The 25,143-nt window shown below is 35.4% G+C and overlaps 1 protein-coding gene across 3 annotated transcripts; it reads left to right on the top strand.

Annotated features, from left to right (window-relative positions):
* The first annotated feature begins 456 nt into the window (after window positions 1–456).
* On the top strand, window positions 457–12,022 carry LOC149783988 (uncharacterized). 3 transcript variants are annotated; one of them, XM_089932096.1, is made up of 5 exons: window positions 457–532; window positions 3,487–3,642; window positions 5,890–6,174; window positions 8,570–8,687; window positions 11,143–11,319. In XM_089932096.1, the coding sequence occupies exons 2-5, from the start codon at window positions 3,594–3,596 to the stop codon at window positions 11,183–11,185; spliced, it is 495 nt and encodes a 164-aa protein (XP_089788222.1). In that variant the 5' UTR covers window positions 457–532; window positions 3,487–3,593; the 3' UTR covers window positions 11,186–11,319. The 3 variants fall into 3 exon arrangements, with proteins under 3 accessions (XP_089788222.1, XP_089788220.1, XP_089788221.1); XM_089932094.1 differs by lacking the exon at window positions 8,570–8,687 and having other exon boundaries at window positions 11,143–12,022; XM_089932095.1 differs by lacking the exons at window positions 457–532; window positions 8,570–8,687 and adding an exon at window positions 567–1,449 and having other exon boundaries at window positions 11,143–12,022.
* Window positions 12,023–25,143: the final 13,121 nt, after the last annotated feature.

The raw sequence follows: 25,143 nt of genomic DNA, 5'->3' as shown, positions 1-25,143 counted from the left end.
CGAATGAATAGTTTTGTCTACTCTATAACACTGCATATCGACTGATGCCATGTATTTGTTAACCTTTAAATATGTGCATGCAATATATTGCACACAAACTTTTAAATGTTTCTAAGAGACTTTAAATTATGCTAAAATCTGAATGTATTCTCATTTCTCTTCTAATTAAAAAAATATTTCATGAATTATTCTGGTGATTGTTTGATATTTTGAGCCTGAGCTGTCAGTGAAAATGGTTACTCAGCTGAGATAGCAGTTGATTTACCTTAATTGCTTAAACTAAGAATTTTTGTGCAATGTTATTAAAAGTTCTCATTATTTTGAATTAGTGCAGCGTAGACGATGAAATATATAACATGCTGGAAAACACTTACACTCAGACACGAAAAACGCGGTCGCGTGGTATAAATTGTATAAGGAAGGTAACCCTGTTTGTCGCGTACAATACAAACCTCTGCTGTTGAGGCCCTTTCACAGATAACGTTTCCGCATGATGCATGTTTTATTTCCAGTGATAAGCGGCATATGAAAGGTATGTATGCATATCTCAGCGAAATTACTGAAAGTTTGACAGGTGGAAAATTCTTACTCGTTGTCATTGTATTGACCTCTTTTTTAAATGGATTGATTATCATACACAGAATTAACGTTTGATTTATGGATGACATTAATTAGTAGACCAAAGCGCTTATACATAGCAAGAGGTATCCGCCATTATCGTGTTTTGTGTACCACAAGGTTTACATGACTGGACAAATCGCAACAAGACAGCAAAATGCAGCTGTGCGCAAATACATTTAAATGAGAGAGTAGAAGTGGTAACCACAGCGATAAGCATACATGAGAAGAACTATTGAAACAACATAAACAGAATATTAGTATGAGAACCAACCTGTATAAGATAATTTTGGAAAACATTGCAGTGGCGTAGATAGCAATGGATCGTTTCGTATGTTGACTTCTGACGCTATCGACTATAACCGACCTTTTGTCAGATTTTTGTAATATTTTGCCGTGTGTGACTACTAAATGTATCCTTAGTAGAACAAGTTTGATTTTGACCTAAGTATTAATGTGTTTAATGCAAAATAATAACTTTACATAGAGCGAAAAATTTCACATGACTTAGGACGCTCCATGTATACGAGTGACGTAATTTGTGTATCACAGTGCATTAATAGGCACGCAGGAATACAACACTGATGCCCGCTTTTCCGCTTTTTTATGGCTGTCCCCTATTAATTACAGTTTTCTTAATGTTTGTTCAAAATGGTGATTGAACATATTATGCCTAGCCAAGCCTGTTGCCTCATGCGTCGACATATTTCAGTTTTATCGTTCCACTTCCCGTTCGGGAATCTTACTTTGCACTAGCTTTGAGGTATTGACGTGTTTGTTGCCAATGACTTTCATTATTATTTGGATATGCATGACAGCACGGATGAAAAGGTAATATTCTGAGCAATTCAAAGTTTGTACAGGGACGGGATAATTTAAATAGTTATGTCAGTGTAACAGGTCTTACCTGTAAGTTAATTTTTTTTATATTAAACAACATACTTAAAAAGGATTTATGAAAGTCTTCTTGCTTAAGTCTTAGTTTCGTATTTCAGTAAAATATTTGTCATGAAACGAAAATCGTGATAGTTATCACAAATCGTTTTAGGCAAGTATGTACATTCAGTTTTAATGTGAAATTTATGAGTCGGATTAACTGACATTTGTTGGGAAGATTTTGTACATTTTTGGCAACACTACGAACCAATAACACAATGACCCTAAGTATTATTTTTATCTAAATTGTTATATATATATATATATATATATATATATATATATATATATATATATATATATATATATATATATATATATATATATATATATTCAAGGAACACATTTTTGCCTATTGAATTATGTCATGATATTTTAAACTGTTACACATAAGATTGCCATATTCTTGTTACGGTCACACAGTACCTGTCAATAATCTAGAAAAGAGCATAAAGTCTAATTAGTATTTAGCTTGTAAGTATGTATTATTTGTGTGCTAAGTGTATAGAGGGAAACAATCGAACCACGAGTTATTTTGTCAAAAATTGTAAACACTTGAGTCTAAATCAATATAAGGTTCGCTCATCGTCTAGTTCTTTTGAAACATTTTGCATTTATAATACATTCCATAATACGCTTTCAAATCATCTGTACAGTTTAATTGCTTAATATATAAAATTTGTTTCAAATAATTCAAAGCGATGTTTGATAGGATAGTTTTACTGATACGATAAAGGATCTGGTCAACTGGCATTTAAGTTGTGCTCATAAAGAAGAGTAAATACAATAATATATTCAACCTGGCCTCCTGCAATGTCAGAAACATTGATTGGTTATAATTTGTAAACGGAAAATGTGCTCGCTGAATGATTATATCTAGTAAACATTTTGAACGTGAAATATCGCACATTATATACGTCTTATGTTACATATAGGCTGGTAATATATATATATATATATATATATATATATATATATATATATATATATATATATATATATATATATATATATATATATATATATATATATATACACACACAATACAAATCATACGGCGAATACCAAGTGCACTGGATCCAAACGTGCGAAACTAGTATCTAGTATATACGAGTGATGTGTTTTATTTGCGCACCACAGTGCATCGATATTCACGCAGGAGTAAGACACTGATGCCCGCGTTTTCGCCTTTTTTTGGGTGTTCCTTATTAGCTGTTTATTCAAAATGATGGTTGAACATGTTATAAGTACTCAGCCTAGCTATATACTAGTTTTGTACTGTTCGTTGTCAGTTTATTGCATATATATATATATATATATATATATATATATATATATATATATATATATATATATATATATATATATATATATATATATATATATATATATATATATGTGTGTGTCAACTCTTTGAAGCGTGTATGTATATTTGTTAGTCAAGCCATTGCAAATCTTTTAAAACAAATCCCTGGTGCACTGTGCATCGTCATTATATCAGGCTAATGTTACCAAAACGTTTGGAAATAGACAAAATGTCATCTCTATCTTTCACTTTGAAGTAAATATGGTTCATGTCTTATGCATGTATGTATGCATGTATGTATGTATGTATGTATGTATGTATGTATGTATGTATGTATGTATGTGTGTGGGTGTGGGTGTGGATGTGTGTGTGTGTATGTATGTATGCATACAGGCATACAAAATAGTTAAATGAATGATATGATATACAAATCAAACGCACTTGGGTGTTAAGGGGCATTCATTGTACTGTCAGGATGTTTACAGCAGGAAAGACAATTTCACATTCACTGAGTTCTAGCTTTCTACTTAGTTTGCTGGCATAAACAGGTTTGTTTTAGCAGATAAAATTAATGTTTTTTCGTGACTATCGCCAGTGCGTCAGCAGTTTTTAACATCTTATTGCAGGTTGTTATTTGAGTGGTATAATCTTGGGCTTAATTTACCTGTCGCACTGAGAAACCCTCCAACTTGGACTTAACCTAGATACTCATCCTGCTGAACAAGTAAAAAGTATGAACTCTCACGGGCCAGAGGTTTCTTCCGAAACAGCTGTGTATTCTGGTATGTACATATTAGAAGCCAAGTAATCCAAATGTTTATTTGATTGAAATTAAATCGCCAGTGTTAGTATTCGTCATTTAGTTTGTTTAATACTTTAAAAAATGTTGTATACACTTAAAACCATTGAAGTCAGTTATGAGTATGTGTCTTGTGTCTTCGAAGAAATTATATTATTATAGTATTAACTGCTTGATGCATATATATACACACACCCACGCCAGTTACCTATTAACATAATTTCAGTTTTTTTGTATCATTAATTTTAGATCCTACTGTTTTCCGAAATTCCATAAATTTCTTCTCTAAACGTTTGAAGGTGCAGGCATCGGAAGCAAAATTTGTATTAGTCATGAATATGCTGTACCATTTGTTTAGTTCCTTACTGAGGTTTCGGAGTTAAATTCCCTTTACATTTTTATTGTTATATATTTTTATTCGGACGGCTTCTATTGTTATTACATATAATATTATCGATAAGGAACAATCCTGTCTCGTGGAACGTTCTAAATTAAATTTCATCGTGCGTATATAAGAAACTTTTTCTATGCAACTACACTTTATTCTGTTAAAAGCCTTTTCTTGTTGCAGAAGATCAAGGCCCCCTACTCTCCTTTAGTTTCCAAAAAAATCAATCGCTGTTTTTAATTTTAAAATTTTGGTATGAATATAATGTTAATTGTGTTTCCGATACACGTTTTTATTCTGTTAGCATGGATCTTACTACGTATTGTATAGTCTGTATTTAAAAACGACATCGATATCCAACTCGTTATATCTTTTACATCTCCTTTCCCCTTATACATAAGTGTTTCTGCCCCTTTTTTGTCATGGACGTCATTTCATTATTTAATAGAATATTAACATAAAATGTCTTTAATATTGGAATTAAGAGATATTTTAAGGTATTATATAAATATGTCGTTACGCCACCAGAATCAATCTATTTTCCTTTATTAAGTTGCTTGAATGCTGCGTTTATTTCATTCGATATCATAAGTTTTTCGCATTGAGACCTAAAGTCCTGTGGGATTTGCAAAAATTCTATAATCCCTGTGATATATTTGTGTAATGTTTGGTTCTTTTTTGAAAAGCTGTATATTGCTTCCATTATGTGTTTTTTTTTTGGTTTGGTTTTGGTAACGTTATCTTTTTTAGGTTTTCCATATGCCTGCTATTTCCAATACTAGCCGATTTGACTTTATGTTCCACTCCAACGTATTGGCTAGCAAAATGTATAACAAATTGAAGTAGAAATTACTGGATAATGTCAGCTGATCACCATTTATTTTCTACTGTGTTTATCTTGATATTTGTATAGAAAATAGTAGCAGAAACAGAGCCTGTTTTTGGCGGATTGGACCGATGTGGCCCATTTGGGCCCGGCATTCACAGGTGCCCCTAGCGTTAGTAATTTTAAAAAAATATATCTATATAAAGAAATTAACTTTAAATCGATGGAAGAAATTTTAAGTTCGATATCATATAAAACTTGCTTAAAAGTTTATTTACAAATGCAGTGCTCACAGGAGCCCCCTCTCGTAAATCCAGTAGTTCCGCCTAAATAATACAAATCCAGCTCCGGCAGACAGCAGATAGCAGCTACTCATCCTGAATGGATGGAACTATCGACATGGGTTGTTTACTGAAACTATCCTTATGTTGGTAATAAATGAAAACAGTGACGATCCGATCTTCAAAATAGCTGACTCGGCATCTATCTTACACTGTATCGTTACTTCTTCTGCATTGACAATGAACTTTTCGCTAAGATTCTTTTGTGATGTATATGTTGTCCTAGGTGACAATGGTGCCCATCAGACATCTAAAATGGCCAATATTACCGACATCTGGAAAACATTCTTTTTGACAATCTTTCTGAATGTCTTGTCACTTCCATAAGACTTTCACTAAAATACTTATCGACGATGTCAAGCTTTGTTCTTTGTTCTGAATGAATATGGTGCTGATCTGATGACTAATGGTGACATTGGAGGGGATTCGTATTGATAGCACTCCGTCTATATATATATATTTGCATTGAGAGGTTTTGCGTAAGTACTTCTTTCTTTTGTACAAATCATTTACACGTTGTAAATTTAAAACCAAGTTATGCGGAAACGTTCTCCTTTCAAATGACATGAAACAAATCACTCATGTTCATTTGGTTTTACGATTGATATTTGTTGTCTTCAAGAGACATCTCAATTGTAAAATATGATATATTTGCCTACATATGTGTCATTTCAGATATGGCGCCTGAGACAATGTTCGATAGTTTACCTGATGATGTCGAAAGTGATCAAGAGATACCTGAATTATTCAAGAAATCTGAACTGACAGATATCACCCTCATTATAGAAGGAAAAGAACTGCACTTTGCCAAGTATTTGCTAGTGGAGGGATCAAGTGTGTTTGCCCAGATGATTAAGAACAGTGGAGATCCATCACGGTTGAAAGTTGATGCTCTCACATGCAAAGACTTTATTATGTTTCTTCAATGCCTACATCCTAAAAGTTTCCTGGAGATTACAGGTAGATCATACTCAGATTTGAATAAAACTGTTGTGTTTCTTTACAATTGCCATTAGCAACTTTTACTATGTGAAAGATAATCCCGCTTTATTATCGTTTTTGGCACGGATCATAATAAACGAGTCATCCACCTAGTATGTTCTGTACAAACTTCATACTAGTCAACAGTACTCTACACATATTGGATATATGTCAGCGTGTGATACAAAGCAATTATAATTTAACGATGAACTTTGATGAAGCCACAACTTAAATTAGATTTGTTTTTTGCACCTCTACAGGAATGATTTCACGCATTTGTACAGGTTAAAAAAGTGTGAATATTGTCTGGCATTAAATTGCTAACGAAACACAGCTTTAAATAATAAATTGAATATTCAACACGCTGCATCTAGCTTTTCGTTTCGGTAAATGAACCGCACCTTAATAATCTTATCATATAAATAAGACCTACTAAAGAGAGGTCATGGATTGGGATGACCCAATATGATACAGTAAATTACATTGTTTATAGATGTAAAATATTAGAACCTATCTGATAACAGCACAAGAATCATTCAGCAATGTATCTCAGTTTGTTTATCATTGTTGTCAAGATAATACGTGGAAATAACTGTATGGGGACTCGAACAGAATCCAGTACAATTTATTCAGTAGAAATAATGTCCATATCTCAAAGTTAACGGGGAACCGTTTATATTATCTGTTTCACGTATGCTATGTTATTTTTGTTGCATGTATAACTTTGTTAGGCATACACAATCAGGCGACACACATCATATAAAATCCCCTCATTGTCACATCCAAAGAAGACACTTTTCCAGCTGTGAAAATAACAAGTCATATTAGTTAAAAAGTATGATAATTATTTCTCCAAGAACTACACATTTTTAAAACAATAGAGATAAAAAATGAATAGCAGATCTTGAAAAGTAATTAAATAAAGAGCATACAAAAATCCCCACAGTAAAGTGTAAATCTAAATTCATGATATGCATGATTGCTAAATGTTGTAGTTTTTTTACAAATATCCATACACCTTTTAAAACAAAAACATTTGCAATAAGATCAGTATAAATGAAATGTCGAATATATTGATATAATTGGTCCTGTGCTGTCCATGTTCCCTATTAATATGAGAATTAAATTATTATATTTGTTCCTGAGTTTGTTTGAACTGAATCAGTGATGCATTATGATCAAAACAACCCAACTGCTGTTACTTACGGGTGAAAATCTTACGAAGTTGTTTCGTTATCATTTGCAGCGAGTTAAGGACACCTTATGTAATTTATCATAAAAAAATAAAAATATGACACCGTCTTGGTTTAAAATCTACATATTTTGTTATACTGAATGCATAATAATTTACTGCATCTAGGGATCTACAAATATAGGGATGCGAGAGACCAATGTAACACACTGCATCTTCCGCAAATATTGCCCCGATAAAAATTGATGGACTATTCTTACGACTATTGGTATTAAGACCCTTGTCATAAAAATAGACGGACAAATATTATAGATGCAATAGCGAAAATCATGTCAATTAAATTGTAACCCTATCGGAGATGTAAACTACTGCATATGAACATCAAGTACAGTGTTACAGTTCACTGGTGCTGTCTTATACATCACTACTTATTCATGATGATACTTTAAAATGCTTGAGATATGAAATAGATTGTATTCTTAGGAACTCGTATGAAAATCAATGTGCACACAAAGGATTGCAGATTCACCTATACCATATATTTATTTACAATGTATAAAGACATATCCATTGGAAAATATTTAAACGTACAAAACAAAGATAATCAAAAAAAGATTTTTTAAAAAGTATGAAAAAGCGTTCCCTGCAATAAGGTTTACCGCTCGTTCGATTAAATCAGAACACTCTTTAAAGAAATGAATAATTTCAGGACTAAACTGTTACTATTTTATAAGCCAATGGATGCTTAAGTCATTATATACTTAAAATACTTAAATTTAAATGAGGAAGACACGGTGAGGCAAATACTTCACGTCAATATACCTTTATGGTAAAGCACCTAACATGGGCGATGCGACGACTTGTGTCTTTGAAGTTTCTCGTTGTGAAGTAGCTTATGAACCATTTCTAGAGCCTCTCAAACGTTTATGTTTGAGCGTTTTACGTAGGGAAAAACGATAATGCTGGAGTGTAGATCTCTCTTATCATATAATTCTGCTTAAATACAGCCAACAATAACGCAGATTTGCAAGAGTTAAATCGGACATAGAAAATGTTTAAAATCATCCGTCTCGTCTCACACATAAGTTAAGGAAAGGAATAAAATGGTTATATAGTATGCATTATGCTACAGTAAATCTTCAAGTATCAAATCAACGTTTGGCTTCCATATTTCCATTTAAGACAATGACGATACTATTATGATTCATTCCACTGAGGGGCGCCGAGTGGTCTCCTTTACGGGTCACTGCCATCTCACCTCTGTCTGCGTAGGTTGGAGTCTCGGATTCAGCCCATGTGGGTATGTAAGAACGCTTGCCAGTAGCTTCCCGCGGGTCGGTGGTTCTTTACGGGGGATTTCCCGGTTTATTCCTCCACCTCTAATACTGGCCACCATGTAAACCTATCGTGTGCTGAACATGGCGTTAAACCCTACAACAACAACAACAGCAATAACAACATTCTGTTTGAATGTTTGCTTAGATGAATCGATTAAAATGATATTAACATATCTACTAGAGTTTCCTTTTCTTTATTCGCAATATTATATAATGTCGTGTATCTCTTACACGCTGTGAGATATATTGAGTTCCTTTGCCAACAATTGCAAATGGTTTCCGTCTAATTTAATCTTTTTTGTCATTGCTATAAAACATCCACCTAGTGTGGTAACTACTTTCTTTTTAACATGTAGTATGCCAGTGTCTCATATATCACAAACGACATCCTCCATTTGACTTGTATTCATCATATTGAAATAGAGTGCTATGTTGTGTCACATTGTAGTTATGACGAGTCTCCGCAGGGAGTTTGATGAGCTATAAGCTTGATAGTTAAATATAACTAAATGATGGAACCATGTGTGCAGACATTTCCTACTATGATTCCTTATCTTAAATGGTTTTTACTGAGGTAGTAATCTGCTTACGGTTCTTGGTATTGGAAGTATATGTCTAAATAAACGTACACATTACTCTATTTTGTTTCTTGACAACATTATTATGACATCATCGTTTATGGTGAACTAGATTTTTAAGTATTATAAGAATCGATATACACTCGATTAGATTATCTCGCCCTGTCCTAATTAATTGTATTTTAGTACACTGAAGGCATTAATTAAATTCTGTTATTATTTCACCGTTTTTATGAGGCAATCGTTGAATGATAAATGTCGTGATATTTACCCTTTTATTATGTTTTAATTTTGTTGTTGGCTTTATGTTAAATAATTGTATTTCATATAGTAATAATCGTGTCTAAATTTGCTCATGCTCCGATTAATAAAATCATGCAGATATAGCTCAGAATTACAGTTGGTCATCCATATTGAAGCACTTCATATACATGCTTCAGCTTGTGGTTAACATAAAGCAAAAATTGACAATGCTCTTGTCCGAAAAACGGTGACAATTTAGTATCTACCAATATTAAATCTGTATTTTCCTTTAAAAGTCGTCTATTTTGTAAACCATCTGATCATCCTTTTTTTTCTTGTATAAGTGAAATGTATTTGAAGTAAAGCTGATCAGTTACAGAGTTTGAGTAATAGTTTTAAATTTAAATATTTTCAATCTCTGACCAATTCCTTCTGTAGCGCATTCATAGCTAATAGTTATGATAAAACAAATATGGTGATTTATACTTATGACTCATTTGGGCGATTAAAATATTCACTGGAGACAGACATTGGATTGTCCATCGGTTTATTAGTAAAAACTATTTATATTGGCAATTTTTTGTGTATAAAGTATTTTGAATTTTAAAATTTGATTATGAAATTAGTAATTCTTTTCTTTACGAAACGTCATGTTTTTCTTATAAAAGTCTTTTAGTTTTGCCATTCGATGTCTTAGGGAAATGCATACATTTGTTTGATAAATGAACATATTTTGCTAACGTTTAGGTGAGCAGTATATTTTGCTTCATTGTGAGACAAGCGATGATATTTATTAAGGCCATTTTGGTATTTTTATTTTAATTTCAAATTTAATATTTTTTAATTAATAATTAAATTTTCTTTAACAATAAAGTTGTGCAAAAGTTGTATTTATTGATGCAGATCTGTTCATCAATGATGTGAGAACCTTTGCATTAAAGGATATGTCAGTGTTGGATTTAATGACCATGGAAAACCTTATAGGGACCTCATATTGAAGCAATATACAATTTACAAATTTTAGTCGAAAGCTAGTCTTTTCTTTTTTTTCTACTGAGTATATATATATATATATATATATATATATATATATATATATATATATATATATATATATATATATATATATATATATATATATATATATATATATGCATGTATGTATATAGACGTATTACATACAATATACAACATGGATCTAATTAGTCTTGGTTTTCAAATGCAGCGTAGTTTGACTGTTGATAAAATGCCGTATTTTGTTACTATTTGTGAATCTTGAAATAAATAAAAAATGTTACGCACACAATGATGGCGTCTTACAGTTTTATCACGTTATTATTACGATACTCTCTTATGTCGATCATGACAAAGAGATCTCATTTATCTTGATTGGGGGTGGATGATGACCGAGGACTGAGTGGTTTAGTACGTTGGATCATGAAAGCCAGACGATAGGTGCTTTTAATCGTGTCATGGGTTCCGTTCCAGCTTGGGACAAATTACAACTAACTTGCTTCGTTATATTGTCCTTATAGTAGGAAACTGCAAGGTAATACTATATTGAGATTACTCTAAAACGTTTTATGTTTGTTTATAGATACAAATCTGGAGCCAGTTGCCACCATTGCACGCAGGTTTGAATATGAAAGAGTTCTTAGGATATGCGAGCAGTATATTATACGAAAGTTCAAGAAAGTGAGGACCACTGAGAACAGAATGTACCCACAATTTTTCTTTCATCTCAGAGTTGCAGACAAATGTGGACTAGAAAGGGCAATAGAGGTTGGAATAGGATCCAAACAAATTGATCTAGCCTTTTTTAGCGATCGTCGAGATTATGGCAGGGTTAATATATCTGGTTACGAAAATGACACTGAATTCGGCGAAATATCATGTGAGACTAAGTTTAAAATTGTATGTAGAAGATTGAAATATGCAGAGAAAAAAATACCTAAAGATAATCTTTATTAGCGTCATGCTGCTTCGATTGTTATTTGTTCCAAAACTAACTCACCAAAGGAAGATATTTGATGGAGAATACATTTAGATGACATCAACACCACGAGGCAATTGTAATTAAGAGAACAGTTTTTGTGAATACTATTATATAGGTTGAGATTGATGGATTTAAATGCAATGTCATATATAGCTATGGAACAATGTGGTAGAACTAAGTGCCAGATGTTGTCCTCTCTGTATGTCTAGTTAAAGAAAAATGCTATTTACCGCTGTTGTGTATTTGCATAATAAGAAAAATAGCTCAGATGAAAAGAACTTGAAGCTTAAATAACGGTAACTAGGCAAATGCAGTCAATATATTCCTGCGTACAAAAATTCAATTAGCTAGGTATTTAGAACATTATTTCTGATAGTATTTAGTGGCTGAAGTTTAACGAAAATCTGGATGTTATTATAATTGTAATTTCCAAGTTGATTGCATACCTAAGGAATATTTAGTAAAAATGTCAGATAGGTAAGGTATTGTATTTGTTTCAATTTTTTTGAAACCTTCAATTCCCATTCTGACCAGCGTTCTGCTGTACATTAAGAATTGAGACTTTTGCTAACTCCATGTACGTACAATCTTCTGTCAACATATTATATCTCTATAATACAAATGCTACTCAGTTTTTTGTTGTAAAGGTGTTTAGTTCGTTAAAACGTGTCTTATTGCCAAGAAGATGAAAACTATGTGTATTGGGCAAAATGATTGAAAGTAAGTTTTTAGTTGAAAACATCCTTTCCATTATGCATATGAATAACTAACGTGCACGCTGGCCAGAATTGTGGAATTAGTCACCATTGGTCTAATGAAACAGAAGGAGTAAAGATAAGAGTGGAGGATAGTGGCTGGTGTAGTCCGATTATAATATTCCTACATGTAGGCACGATCAAACAAATCAGAATCATGTATTTGCGAACCTATTAGTGTAAAAGCAAAGCTCTTCATTTCTTTTGCATATAATGCGTTTGATTGCTCAGAAGCGTTCAATGCAAACTATTAATTTATCAAAATTAATTTTAACATGCATTACGTATAATATGCGAGTACACTCATTTCAGTAGTCCCTTGTGGATTGTAATTTAAAAGATTGTATATCTGATTGCCTTATTGATTGGGAGACTGACTGATTGCATTGAGCACATACAGGACATATTATACGACTATTCATTTTATTTTGGCAAGATAATAGTATTTGAAACATAGGAGCAATTAAATACATCCCACTGGATTTAGATTTTGAATCTATTCAGACTACTAATAGTAAATACAAAGTTATTCTCTTTTTACAATAGTGTCTAGATATTATAATGTTTCAACCCATGAACATTATGTAAAGTCAGTGTTTTCTTTCGCTCCTCAGCTTTGTGAGAGAAAATAATTTAAAAATATGTTTAAAAAGCCCCAAACAATCTAACAAGAGCGAGGACATGCAAATAACATTGCAAGTCATAGTTTAATCTAAAGTACCTGATGCACATTTGTTAAACTATATGAGCATACGAACGGTGATCCTGTGCATTGTAAAACAGAATATCCATTTTTTAATGCCTTTGAGATTTCGAGTTCGCCGTGTTTGATGTTTATTCAAATCTCAAAGTGATTAACATACGCATCACACGATGTAACGTCGGAGCAGGTGCTTAACTGTACTACTGTCGAGCCTGTTAATGTTTTATGGTTTCTTAAACATATTCATGAATTCGATTTATATACGCATTTAAGATCGACGATACAGTATTGAAACGGAAGTACTCTAGTATACAATACGCTCATTGCTTTTTTAATTGGTCATACATATCGATCACTCCAATACAATTTCAGGATCTAACTGTAGCTTAACATACTGAAATATATTGCATATTCCTTTAATTGGGGGTTCATGTGCAGAGAAATTACTTCTGAATAATTAGCCCCGCAATATAAACCACTAACCACCATCTCAAGTCTTTCTCACAGGACTATCATCACACATAGAGAAAGGAAGAAGCAAAACTAGTTATATTTCTGTCTGTTGCGATGCCTTAACAATCTTTTAGGAGTTTTGTGTGGGACCGGTTGCTGATCAAGTCAAATTCTACATTTCAATGAATGAGAAATATTGCAGTAATATGGCTCACACAAGGTTATTTCGTTTTGTGCGATCCAGTCACAAGGCAAGAGAGTGTGTTGTTAAGCACATCAAGCAGTATATCATCATCATTGGCGACTCAGTCTCGAAAGACCATGCGAATAGCGCCCTTGGGGTGTTGTCTGTCTCTGTTGGCATCGTCTGCTGTGGCTGTGCAGGCCTATACGTGAATGACAGTCCCATTGGAGTTGGTGCAGACATACTGGGTAGTCTGCGTTACTGTGGCCGCTGACAGCTCTTCCCAGCCATCGGGTGAAACGTTGCATGCCCTCTTGTCCCTTTTCCAGACATCCTTGAAACGGAGTGAGGGGCGGCCGACTCTTCGCATGCCATTGGCCAGCTGTCCATATAATATGTCCTTTGGCAGCCTTCCATCCTCCATGCGTCGGACGTGTCCCAGCCATCGAAGGCAGCGTTTGCTCAGCAGGGAGTACATGCTCAGGGTACTTGCACGCTGTAGGATCTCGCTGTGTGGAACACGGTCCTGCCAGCTGATTTTGATTATGCATTTTAGGCACCGTATATGTAACTCGTTGAGCCGGCGTTCTTGCCTCATGTAGGTACTCCAAGTCTCACTTGCATACAGAAGGGTGCTGAGAACGCGGGCCTGGTGGACTCTTACCTTGGTGTGCTCTGTCAGCGCGTTATTTTCCCACACCCTCTTCGTTAATCGAGCCATGATTGTGTTTGCCTTTCCAAGCCTTCTGTCCAGCTCCATATCAATCGAGAGATTGTTGCTGATAGTTGACCCTAGGTAGGTAAAGTTGTTGACTGCTTCCAGGGTGAAACCGTTGATTTTGATGGAATTGGCAATGGTGGTATCTTGCACGCTGACATTTGTTTTTTCCAAGCTGATGGTGAGACCAAACTGCATGCAGGCATCAGCTAAACTGTCTCCCAGTCTCTGGAGGGCTTCCTCGGTGTGGGTCACAAGAGATGCGTCATCTGTAAAAAACATCTTACTGATGAGCACAGCTCTCACTTTGGTCTTTGAGTGCAGTCGTGCCAGGTTGAACAGCCTCTCGTCAGACCTGGTGTGTAGATATATGCCATCCGTGGACGTGTCAAAGGCGTAGGACAGGAGCAGGGAGAAGAAGATCCCAAAAAGAGTTGGTGCCAGCACGCAGCCCTGCTTCACACCGCTGTTAATTGGGATGGAGGTTGAGGAGGATCCATCATACAGATCTGTTCCCTTCATATCTGCATTGAAAGAGGCTATCATGCTGAGGAGTTATGGGTGGCAACCGATCTTGCTCAGAAGTTCAGAAAGGCCCTTCCTGCTGGCCAAGTCAAAGGCCTTGGTGAGGTCGATGAACATCATGCAGAGTGGTTGACCTTGCTCTCCGCTTTCTCTTAGAGTTGTCGTAGAGAGAAGATCGTGTATGTCGTCGACCTGCCTCCTCTGAAGCCGCACTGGGATTCCGGGTAGACACGGTCCACCAGTAACTGTAGACTGTTGAGTATGATGCGGGGGAACACTTTACCAACGATACTCAAGAGCGAGATCCCTCTGTAATTATTACAGTCATTGCGGTCGCCTAGTTTTTGTAAAGGGTCACAATTGTGGCATCGCGCTTGTCATGGGGACTCCTCCTTCCTCCCAGCAGAGGCAAAGTAGCTCATGCAGTAGTTTAATCAATGTTGGTTTTCCACGTTTGATAGCTTCGGGCGGGATGCTGTCACTACCTGGTGCTATGTCGTTTGGAAGGAAGTCGATTGCTTTGCTGAGCTCCTCTAAGGTTGGCACTTTGTCGAGCTCTTCCATGGTAGCCAGATTCTTTATGCTGCTGAGGGCTGCATCGGTGACTGGCGTTTCTCGGGAGTATAGCTCTGTGTAGTGCTCTACCCATCTGGCCATATGTTGCCCACGGTCTGTGATCTTCTCTCCCATCAGAGATTTCAGGGGAACGACCCCTTTCACTGTAGGGCCTAGAGCCTTCTTGATGCCACTGTACATATCTTGGATGTGTCCGGATCCCTTCACTCAGTTGTTGCCAGTACTCGTTCGCACACTGTCTAGCGATGCGTTGGGTGTTACTTCGGGCACTTCTGAGAGCAGCAAGCGTCCGTTCATTAGGGCATTATTTTGTAAGCTATGAAGGTTTTTCGTTTCTCCTCGATTTGTGGTTCCATCCTTGATAGGTGTGCGTTGAACCAGTCCTGGCTGGGTCGTTGTTTCTTGCCAAACGTTGACATAGCTGTGCTGTAGATGGCACCTTTCATGGCGTTTTGAATCACATAAATATTTTTCCAGGTTTGAATTCAGCATACCTAAATAATAATTTGGTTGATAAGCTCATACAGATAATAATAAAGCTATTATTAGTTGTTTATATAAATGAAATAGAAAACAAAATAAACCAAAGTCAATCAGCTCAAGCAGAAAAGAACTAAATTTTGGACTAGGTCAAATCTAGAAAACAATGTTACATTACAAAAGCATACAACGATTTTTTTTTTAAAACTAACAAACTAGCAATTAAATTAAATATATATATGAACGATTATTACAGCATCTGATCTCTATCGCTTTGACAAAACATAATACAAAAACAGTTTGAGAGAGACCGACAAAATCACACGAAGTCGAGCAATCTGGTATTACGCTGGAAATTTGTTCGTTCCACACAGCATTGTTAATTGTATTCTGACTGTAGAACCTAACTAGGTTTAGATACTTCTTATGATGTACAGTTAGCTACATTTAATGAGGCTTAGCTGAAAATTTACTGAGCTACAGATGAGACGAAAATTTCCGATGCTTTGTAGAACTAATTGTAACACAAACACTGATCCATGCACAACGACTACATAGTATTGACTGCAAAATGGAAAATACAAACACTCTCAAGGGCTACCGTAAAGATAGCAACAACTTGAAATGTGTTTTATCGGACCTGCTTTGTTCAAACTTTGTCAAACACCACCAACTAGCCTAGTTGAATCAGACATTGTAAATAAATGATAATTCCTGCATTTACCAGGGTGTTTCATTCATCAGTCCTCACGCTATTCCACCAGAAGGTATTCATATAGAGTATCATTGATCTAGTAATATCAACACTTGCCACATTTCCACGAAAGAAAATATTAATTTCCAAGACTATCATGAATGAGAAAACCCCTCCACACTACTCACTTAGAAACGGTATTGCAGTCTGTACCTAGTAAGGTATCGTACCCTTGCCTATCATAAAACCTTTTACAAATAAGAACTAAAGAAAGTTAATAGTTAACCAATCAAAAGATATTACCTATATTTGTACTTCCATATTACATCTGTCGATTACACGTGATAATATAGAAATAATATCAACTATTTTTTTGTTTCTATTTTCTCATGGGTAGGATTTGTTTACATAGGGTAAAGGATGCCGCATTGCTCTCATAAAAATATCACTATAAATCTGCCTTAATGTTTTGAAGAATAATACCATGTGGTTCGAGACGCTAGTTGCGCAATACTTTCAACACTTAACAACTATTACCTTTTTGTTGTTTTAGTTTTGTTTTATAGCAACGGCGTATGCTGCTAGTCTACTTAAATCATTTTTCGGATTGTAATAAAGGTGTACAAATCCTTATGACTTGTATAAAGTGTGAGAAGCAGTAATATTTATGATCAATACCGTGTTTTAAATATGTCGTATAATTTGCAAGGTACAGAGATATTCAAACTGAATCGGATGAAATATGGGTGAGAAAAATAAGATATGTTGAAGTTTGTACCAAGACAAGAAACCCCCAGTCGCATGATTATATTATTTGTCTGCCCACGAGTCTGTTCAGAATACGGAGAAAAATAATATAACCCCATGACAGAGATTTTCATGTCTCAATCCGAACCACAACATATATTCTTATAATCCCAACCATACAAGAGATGATGGTTTGTCTCTCACATGAGCACCAATAATATAGTGTCGAGGTTTCGACATTTACTTCCTTTCTACCCAGGAGTTCATTGTTATATTCCCATATCAGCCTGGGTCTGCTTAGGTACGGTGTCCTTATATAACATAGTTCACTTTTGTTGCGCAGCAGAAACTAACCAAAGCCACTAGGCATGGAACCAAAGATGGGACATAACCCAACCAACCTAGAAATTACTTTAGGAGATCGTATTTAGGATTGTTGGGGCAGTGGACATTCAACCAATACATTCAAACGAACCGATAGTTTGAGCGATATATTACACGTGCTTCCTTATAAATGTTAGGATTATGTCCTAGTGAATATATTTGGGTCGTACTTCAGAGTGAATAAATGGGATACATTGGTATTTAGAAGAGCTATTCTGTTCAGTTCTAAGTTCGGTTTTCCCTGACCTTTGCACTTGAAGGTGGGGACTAACAAAGGAAGCCATACCTAGATGCGTAGCCAATATTTTAGTGAATCATCTCTGACCTTCGTAATATAGAATATCATCTCAAAGCCACGTCGACTTGGGTTACGAGGAGTTAGTCATTGGTTAGAGTCAATAATACTTTTAAAGTGTCAATATTGGAAAATCGCTTCGCTTTGCATGTAGTCTGCAGTCCATATAAATTAATCTAATCAAAAATTAAAATTAGTTGATTTTATCTATGAAATATAATTCTCTTACTAGAATACTGGATACCAAACGAAAAGGTTAATACTTTTTAAATTACGAGATAGGTGATTTTTTTGAATAAACGGATGTAGAAACGCGATAAAAGTGTAGTCTTTCATTTATCATCTAATACATAATGTCTTCTGCACAAACGTCTAACGTGGCGGTATTAAGACAGGATCAATCCCTGGCTAAAGGTACGTAGGGACGATACATTCTTAAACAACGACCGAAAATCATTATACGCTTGATTCGTGCCATCCCTTCACTAGGTCTTGGTGTAAATTATATCTTACCCATTCCTAATATCTGAATATCTATCTGATCGTCATTATACTCGATTACGAGAATTTTCTTGTAACAATTAAATGTCATTTGATTTAGAAGCTAATCCAAGAATCTTATGTTTAACAAGTAATACACGTGAATTATTTGTTGCACCCGAGCTGGAAACTGAACAAAAGTTTCAACATTTATTGGATTATATATTCAAAAGTAAATTACGAATACATGGTATAATTTGCTCACGCGTCAAATTTAGCCTCTATATATATAAGGGACTATTTCTGTGTTGAGCAGCACAATGAAAAAGATGTTTGATGTAGGTGAATTGCATATTAACTTTAATTTTTCCTAAGTTTGTTTACACAATTGTTTGCTTATATATACATAATATATATGTTTGCTTACCATGGATATCCTTTGTTTCGAACATTGTCATTCATTCTTCGGCTCAATATGTTTTTATAACGGCTGCTGGTCATGTTTGATTAATATCTTTCATTACGTTTTTATTAGCTTGTGATAATGCGCTTTCTGCATCCCGGTTTCATTATACTGATCAAATCTAGCTGATCTGTTCAGATTCGAAAATCAAATTACAGCAAGTTTCGCGAATCCCTTTTATTGATACAAGAAAATGTTGGCGAAGATCCAATTGACCTCTCATCATAATAATTTAATTTCAAATGTATTATAACGAAATTATAAGGTCTGCAGCACATTACAGTATCTTTGTATGACATTAGCAGGCCGTAAAACAGCCATGCTAAACGTAGGCACTTGACGATCTGACATCACTATAACCATGCGTATAATCGAGTCGTACGTGTCTCTTACTACAGATATTAAGGAAAAGGACAACATGAATTGGTTGTCAATAATTTGTGTATTACCGTTGTTCCAAGCGCTATTTAAATGACGTATACCGGGTTGGAACTGGATTAGTGAAGACACCGAAAGCAACTCAGTTAATAAGATATTTACTTATAAAAGCAAATTAAATATGACCAACTCTGACACCGTTATAAACAAAAAGATATGGAGAGTTTTAAAGTTTCTAACATGGAACTATCAACAACAAGTAACTCAACGAGAGAACTCAAAGATGAATTTAACGAATGGCATTTTAAACAAACGCAAATAACGTCCTATCACCGATCAGCAAAAACAAATTGTATGATCTACACCCTAAGGTTTTTTCAAACACCAAGGGTGACCAGAACATGTGATTTATGCACTTATCAATATAATACTCATCTATTCATTAGTCTATCAACTCTTCAATTTACCAATTCATCAAGCGATATCAGAATATGCATGAATTTATGAATCTATCGTTCATATAACGATATAGAAATGGGAATGCAAGAAATTATGAATATATGGCACATATAGCGATATTGAAATGTGAATGCATGCAACGTTGCTCAGATAGCAATATTGAAAATAACACTACCATAGAACACGTAATATATATATATATATATATATATATATATATATATATATATATATATATATATATATATATATATATATATATATATATATAACTATCGTGGAGCCCATTTGACGTCAGAGATGTATCTTCGGTTCCACCCGCTTTAGTCAATTGTCTAAGAGCCCCAACGCATGGTCCACCCGTCTATATCTATTGAAGGACCCCACGAGAGCCCTCACCTTCAACACTGACCCGATGGTCGCGAAGCCTTGGTCCCTCGCATTGGGAACACCAGTGCACTCTTCCGAACCAACATCACTAGACACAGAGTACACATCACAAGAAACCACGCAGAGTTATGTGGCTCCAGATCAACAAACCATATATATTAGAAACAGGAAATGGACATTAGTGTGCACTGTGTTCTCTGGTTTGGCTAACTTGATGGTATATTCTGTTAATGCAGATGTTAAAATAAGGCTTCTTTTGGCTACAATGACTGCAATGGACTGTTTAATATAGGCGTTTTAGTGTATCAAGGGTATGGATATGACATGGTTGCAATACGTGCGCACGCGTTATCTTTAGTGTTTTAAGAATTCACAAGTCACAGGAACAGTTCTACCAGAATATTGAACCGTAGTGACATGAATCAAATATAAAGGTACCGCTGACGTTTCCGACTAGGTAGTTACTATTTAACTCTATGAAGGCGTAATTTTAGTCTCATCCTGTGATTATATTTGAGGATTCTCATCGTACATCATTGCATTTCACAACAGACTCGTTTATTTCACTGAGCTGTTGGATTGATGAGCTGATATTCGCAACTACACGTTATCGAATGTAAAAAATGAAGAAATAATCAGTGAAGCATTGTGTATAGTGTACATTTTTATTTTCCTTTTGTTTTCTCTCAGTAAAGCTGCGTTATTGGATATAAATGATTCATTTGTATTCTTGCCGGCACTTGTATGTCTAATGCTTTTAAAAGGTGAGTGGGCGGATCATACTGGAATGATTGAAAGGGAAGATCAATACGACATGTTGCAACAATGTAGAAATACGAAAAATGGGCTTATACTTCATCCTATCTTTCCTTTTCAGTCTCCCTTATTATTTAGCGATGGAGCCAAACCGCACAAAGATCAATCATGTGCTCATATGTGAAGGCAGACGAGATGTTTCTAGAGTTAGAAACCTGTGTGAATACCTCAGCCAACAATGCATTTAATTATACAAATTTGTTTATGTTTAGTTCTCGAAACAGTATGGATGCATTTTTCTGTTAGAAAACTGGAGATGTAGCATTAAGAAGATATTTTAAAAAATTACCAGTATAACACGTTTTGGAAAAAGAAAGTTTATACGCAAAAAGGTCATTCGACATTGAACTGAATAAAAATAAAGAGAGAAAGAATTTAACTGCAAAAATAAAAACTCAGCATTGTACCTTTCAGATAGATAGTCTACTATGCATAAAGGATCTTTTTCAACTTCCAAAAAAAAAAAAAAAACACCCGGCTTTGTAGAAACCCTGGTATATCTTATAAATAAAAATCATATTTGTATTTCTATATGTTCCGGCTGCCAATCAAAAAGTCACATGTTAGAAACTCGTAGCGGCATTCGAAAACATATTTTTTAAATACTTTTTTATATTTATCTTCAAACTTCTTTTAAAGTTTCTACCCCAGTTTATTTATTTTTTTTATTATTCCAATTCCCATCCTAGGACGGGGAATCAACATAGTTATATAAAAAAACCCACATCTGTCTTTTTGTGAAATCCAGGCTGCCAAACAAGAGGTTGCGAGTTCGAAACGAGCGGCGGCATCACACTTATTTTTAAACTTTTTTTGTATTTGTATGTTTAAACTTTCGTTTAAAGTCGCTGATCCCAATATATTTTACTTCTTTTTTATTCCTGTCCAAGGACGGGCAATTGACCTAGTAAAGTAAAACCGAGTGGTCCTGTTCGCCGAAAACATAGAAGGGGTGGGGTGGGGAATGATGGTAGGGGTTGGTGCATTTCCAGAAAGGTCAGTCAGACATACCTCTTGCAGTAGAAGAGAGGGGCCCTAGGATAGGATCCGTTCGGCTTCCCCGCCAGGAATGGGAGCAAAGACACATTCTGAATAACAATTTAACAAATAGAAAAGGAAAATCATGGGCTCAGGTACCCGAGTGGTCTAAGATGCTCGCCTTTAAAATAAATCTTAAAATATTCTCATCTCGCTCGCTTCGGGTGACCCGAATTTCTGGTTCGAATTTAAGAAAACATGTCCATCGTTAAGTTCACCAACACGTCGAATCGGATAAACAATAATGACAACAACAACAACACAAACAAAGTTACAAAGTGTTTTTACGTGCGTTAATGCTTGGAGTTCCTTTCCTAACTGACTCTTGCATTATGTATGAGAGAAACTTTTGTTACGTCAAAATACCATACCACTCAGACAAGACGTGATCTCCGATTTGTAACTTTGAAGAAATATAGAAATGGTATGAAGGGTTATCAGCAGAGTTTAGACATCAGTGGAGGTAACCTCATTGTGTGTAAATGTCTAACAATCAACCATCCTGAAGTTACGAATGTTGTTGATTAACACACTTGGCCAACGTGTTTTTCATGTTATAGACTACACCAATGTTAAATCTACGACCAACCTATAATGGGGAGGTCGGGGTATAGAGGGGGGTTGGACTATATGTTCTGTGTAAACTTGACTATAAAAATATCCAGTGGGTAGACTGGATGGACTTCCGTGAAAAGAGATTCAACTCAAACTCGGATAGAAGGTGATGGGGTTGGAAGGTTTAAGGTTTTGTGTTGGGGGGGGGGGGGGGCGCGTGATTAAAAATTTCGATTATGCCTAAACTCAATCTCTACTCGTACCTAATCGCATTTGACTACTCCCCAACCAAACCGGAGCAATGTTTGTTTTGATGTCTAGGTAATACAGAAATAATATCCATTGGATACGGTCACTTGGGAAGGGAAGATATTTTGGAAATTATATTGTCTCTACGATCCGAAGATAATAGTCGTATCAACAATTTTCTTTCTGATACGGCTGACATTAACAATACTTATGTATAGACTTTTTCTCCGCGCATTAATCGTTATTTCCTCCATTAGGAGATTTTGCATAAAGCATCGAGTTAGGTACATGACAAAAGAAGTTTCTTAGTTACATAAAAGAATAGTTTCATGTATACAAAATATACACAGCACCTCCACGCACAAGAAACAGACACAATGTGTTTCCCTTTATACATGTTGCTATGGAAGTGTACTTTTCAAACATACTCAGGGGCCCCGAGTGGTCTAAAGTGCTAACCATTTCGGATCACTGCAATACCACCATGTCGGCGTGTGTTCGAGTCTCGGGTTCGGCCAATGTCGGTATGTGAGAAAGCTTACCAGTAGCATCTAGTTGGTCAGTGATTCTTTCCAGGGTTCTCCCGGGTTCTTCCTTTACCCTTAATAATGGCCGCCATGTACGACCTCTCTTATGTTGAAAAATGGCGTTAAACCCGACAACAACAACAACAACAAACATACCCTGATGGTTTCCTTCATTTCGGCAATCCCTATGTGCATCATAGTGATTACCGAGTGACGCTGGATGCATTTCCCCAAGGATGCGAAAACTGAAACAATTCACTACTTATAAATGAACATTCAACTGAAATTATTATGTCATTTAAGATTGAATATATTATATATGTATGACAACAACATATTGTTGTAGCAGCAGAGAGGGCGAATCCCGCAAAGTATTTCGCTTAGCAGAACCTTCTATCGAGAACATTTTAGATAGAGCGATTCTTTTCACAAAATAAACCCTCTATTCAGAAAACATGACACAATAGGCTTTCTCTGCTGACTTGAAGGGTTATCTCATGAAAACATCTACCTATACAACTATTTCTGTTAATACAAGGGTCTATCTTGCGAAAACACTCAGTATTGTTTCGCCCTCTCTGCTGCTCTGTGTCTGCTCCGTAATATCCTGGAAGGGTTTGCATGTCGTCGCCGTTTCTGCTGCTGTAAATTAAAAATTTATGTCAACAATAATGGCCAACATTGGAGAAGCACATTCCGCTAGACTAGCTCGAGAGCGACTAGAAGCAATAAAAACATTTCTTCCTGCAAGAGATTCTGTAAGACAAAAATTACAAGCACGGCATCAAGCACAAGTTGAATTTGCAACAGGTGCAGAACAATTATTTAAACCCGTTGCAACAGCTACTGAGAAAGCTGCGGTGGTCACTGAAAGAGCTTTACTGGGAGATCCTAAGGATGATATCGAGGAGGAAAAGGAACGAAGAAAGGGTATTCTTCCAGTGTTAAAACAAACCGCTGAGCAGACTGAAAAAATTGCTGGAAGAACCAAACATACAAAGAAACTTTTACAAGATCTTCCAACTGATATAGCTACAGCTCAACCTTCGCTCGCCGGTGAAGAAATATTTGAAGGCATTGAACAAATTGGTACTAAACTCTAAACCAGTAAAGGAAAATATTGGACTGATTGCAAAATTTAGGAGGGATTTTATTGAAGATATTAGAAATACTAAAAGAAAAAAATTACCTGAAAAAATATCAATTAGTATATTTAATAAACCTAATATCTTAAAATCCGGTTTGAAGGAGTAACCGACGACAATCTTATTAACTGGATATATCGCATATATGAAAACAAAAGACAAGCCAGAGATGATGATTTAAATTATAGAATTCTTGATGAATAAATAAAGAACCTTTATAGAGAGAAAATAAAACAACTAGAATCCCAGCCACCTCTGCAACAAATAGAACAACAACAGTCTCCTTCGCCAGAACTTAGAAAAAAGGAGTTTCTTAAAAAAGTAAGATTCTTATCTAAGAAAAACACAACAGAAGGAGCAACTGGCAGTGGTTGGGGGGTGATTTTATTCCCTGCCCTAACAATATTATCAATGACGTATCGCGGTTAGGAGTTCTCTTAGGAGGAGCGCGGGCTAGAAATAACTCGCCAGAAATAATTAATGAGGCGGCCGATATCTGTCATGGATGCTCACATCTACCGAGAACTTATTGATGAACTCACGGATAGCGATTAGAGAAATAACTAGTTAAATAAAATGATCGTACAC

This window comes from Sinohyriopsis cumingii, chromosome 14, assembly GCF_028554795.1.
Source record: "Sinohyriopsis cumingii isolate HCF-2022 chromosome 14, ASM2855479v2, whole genome shotgun sequence".
Lineage (NCBI taxonomy): Eukaryota > Metazoa > Mollusca > Bivalvia > Unionida > Unionidae > Sinohyriopsis > Sinohyriopsis cumingii.
This window is presented reverse-complemented; position numbering and strand designations above follow the sequence as displayed.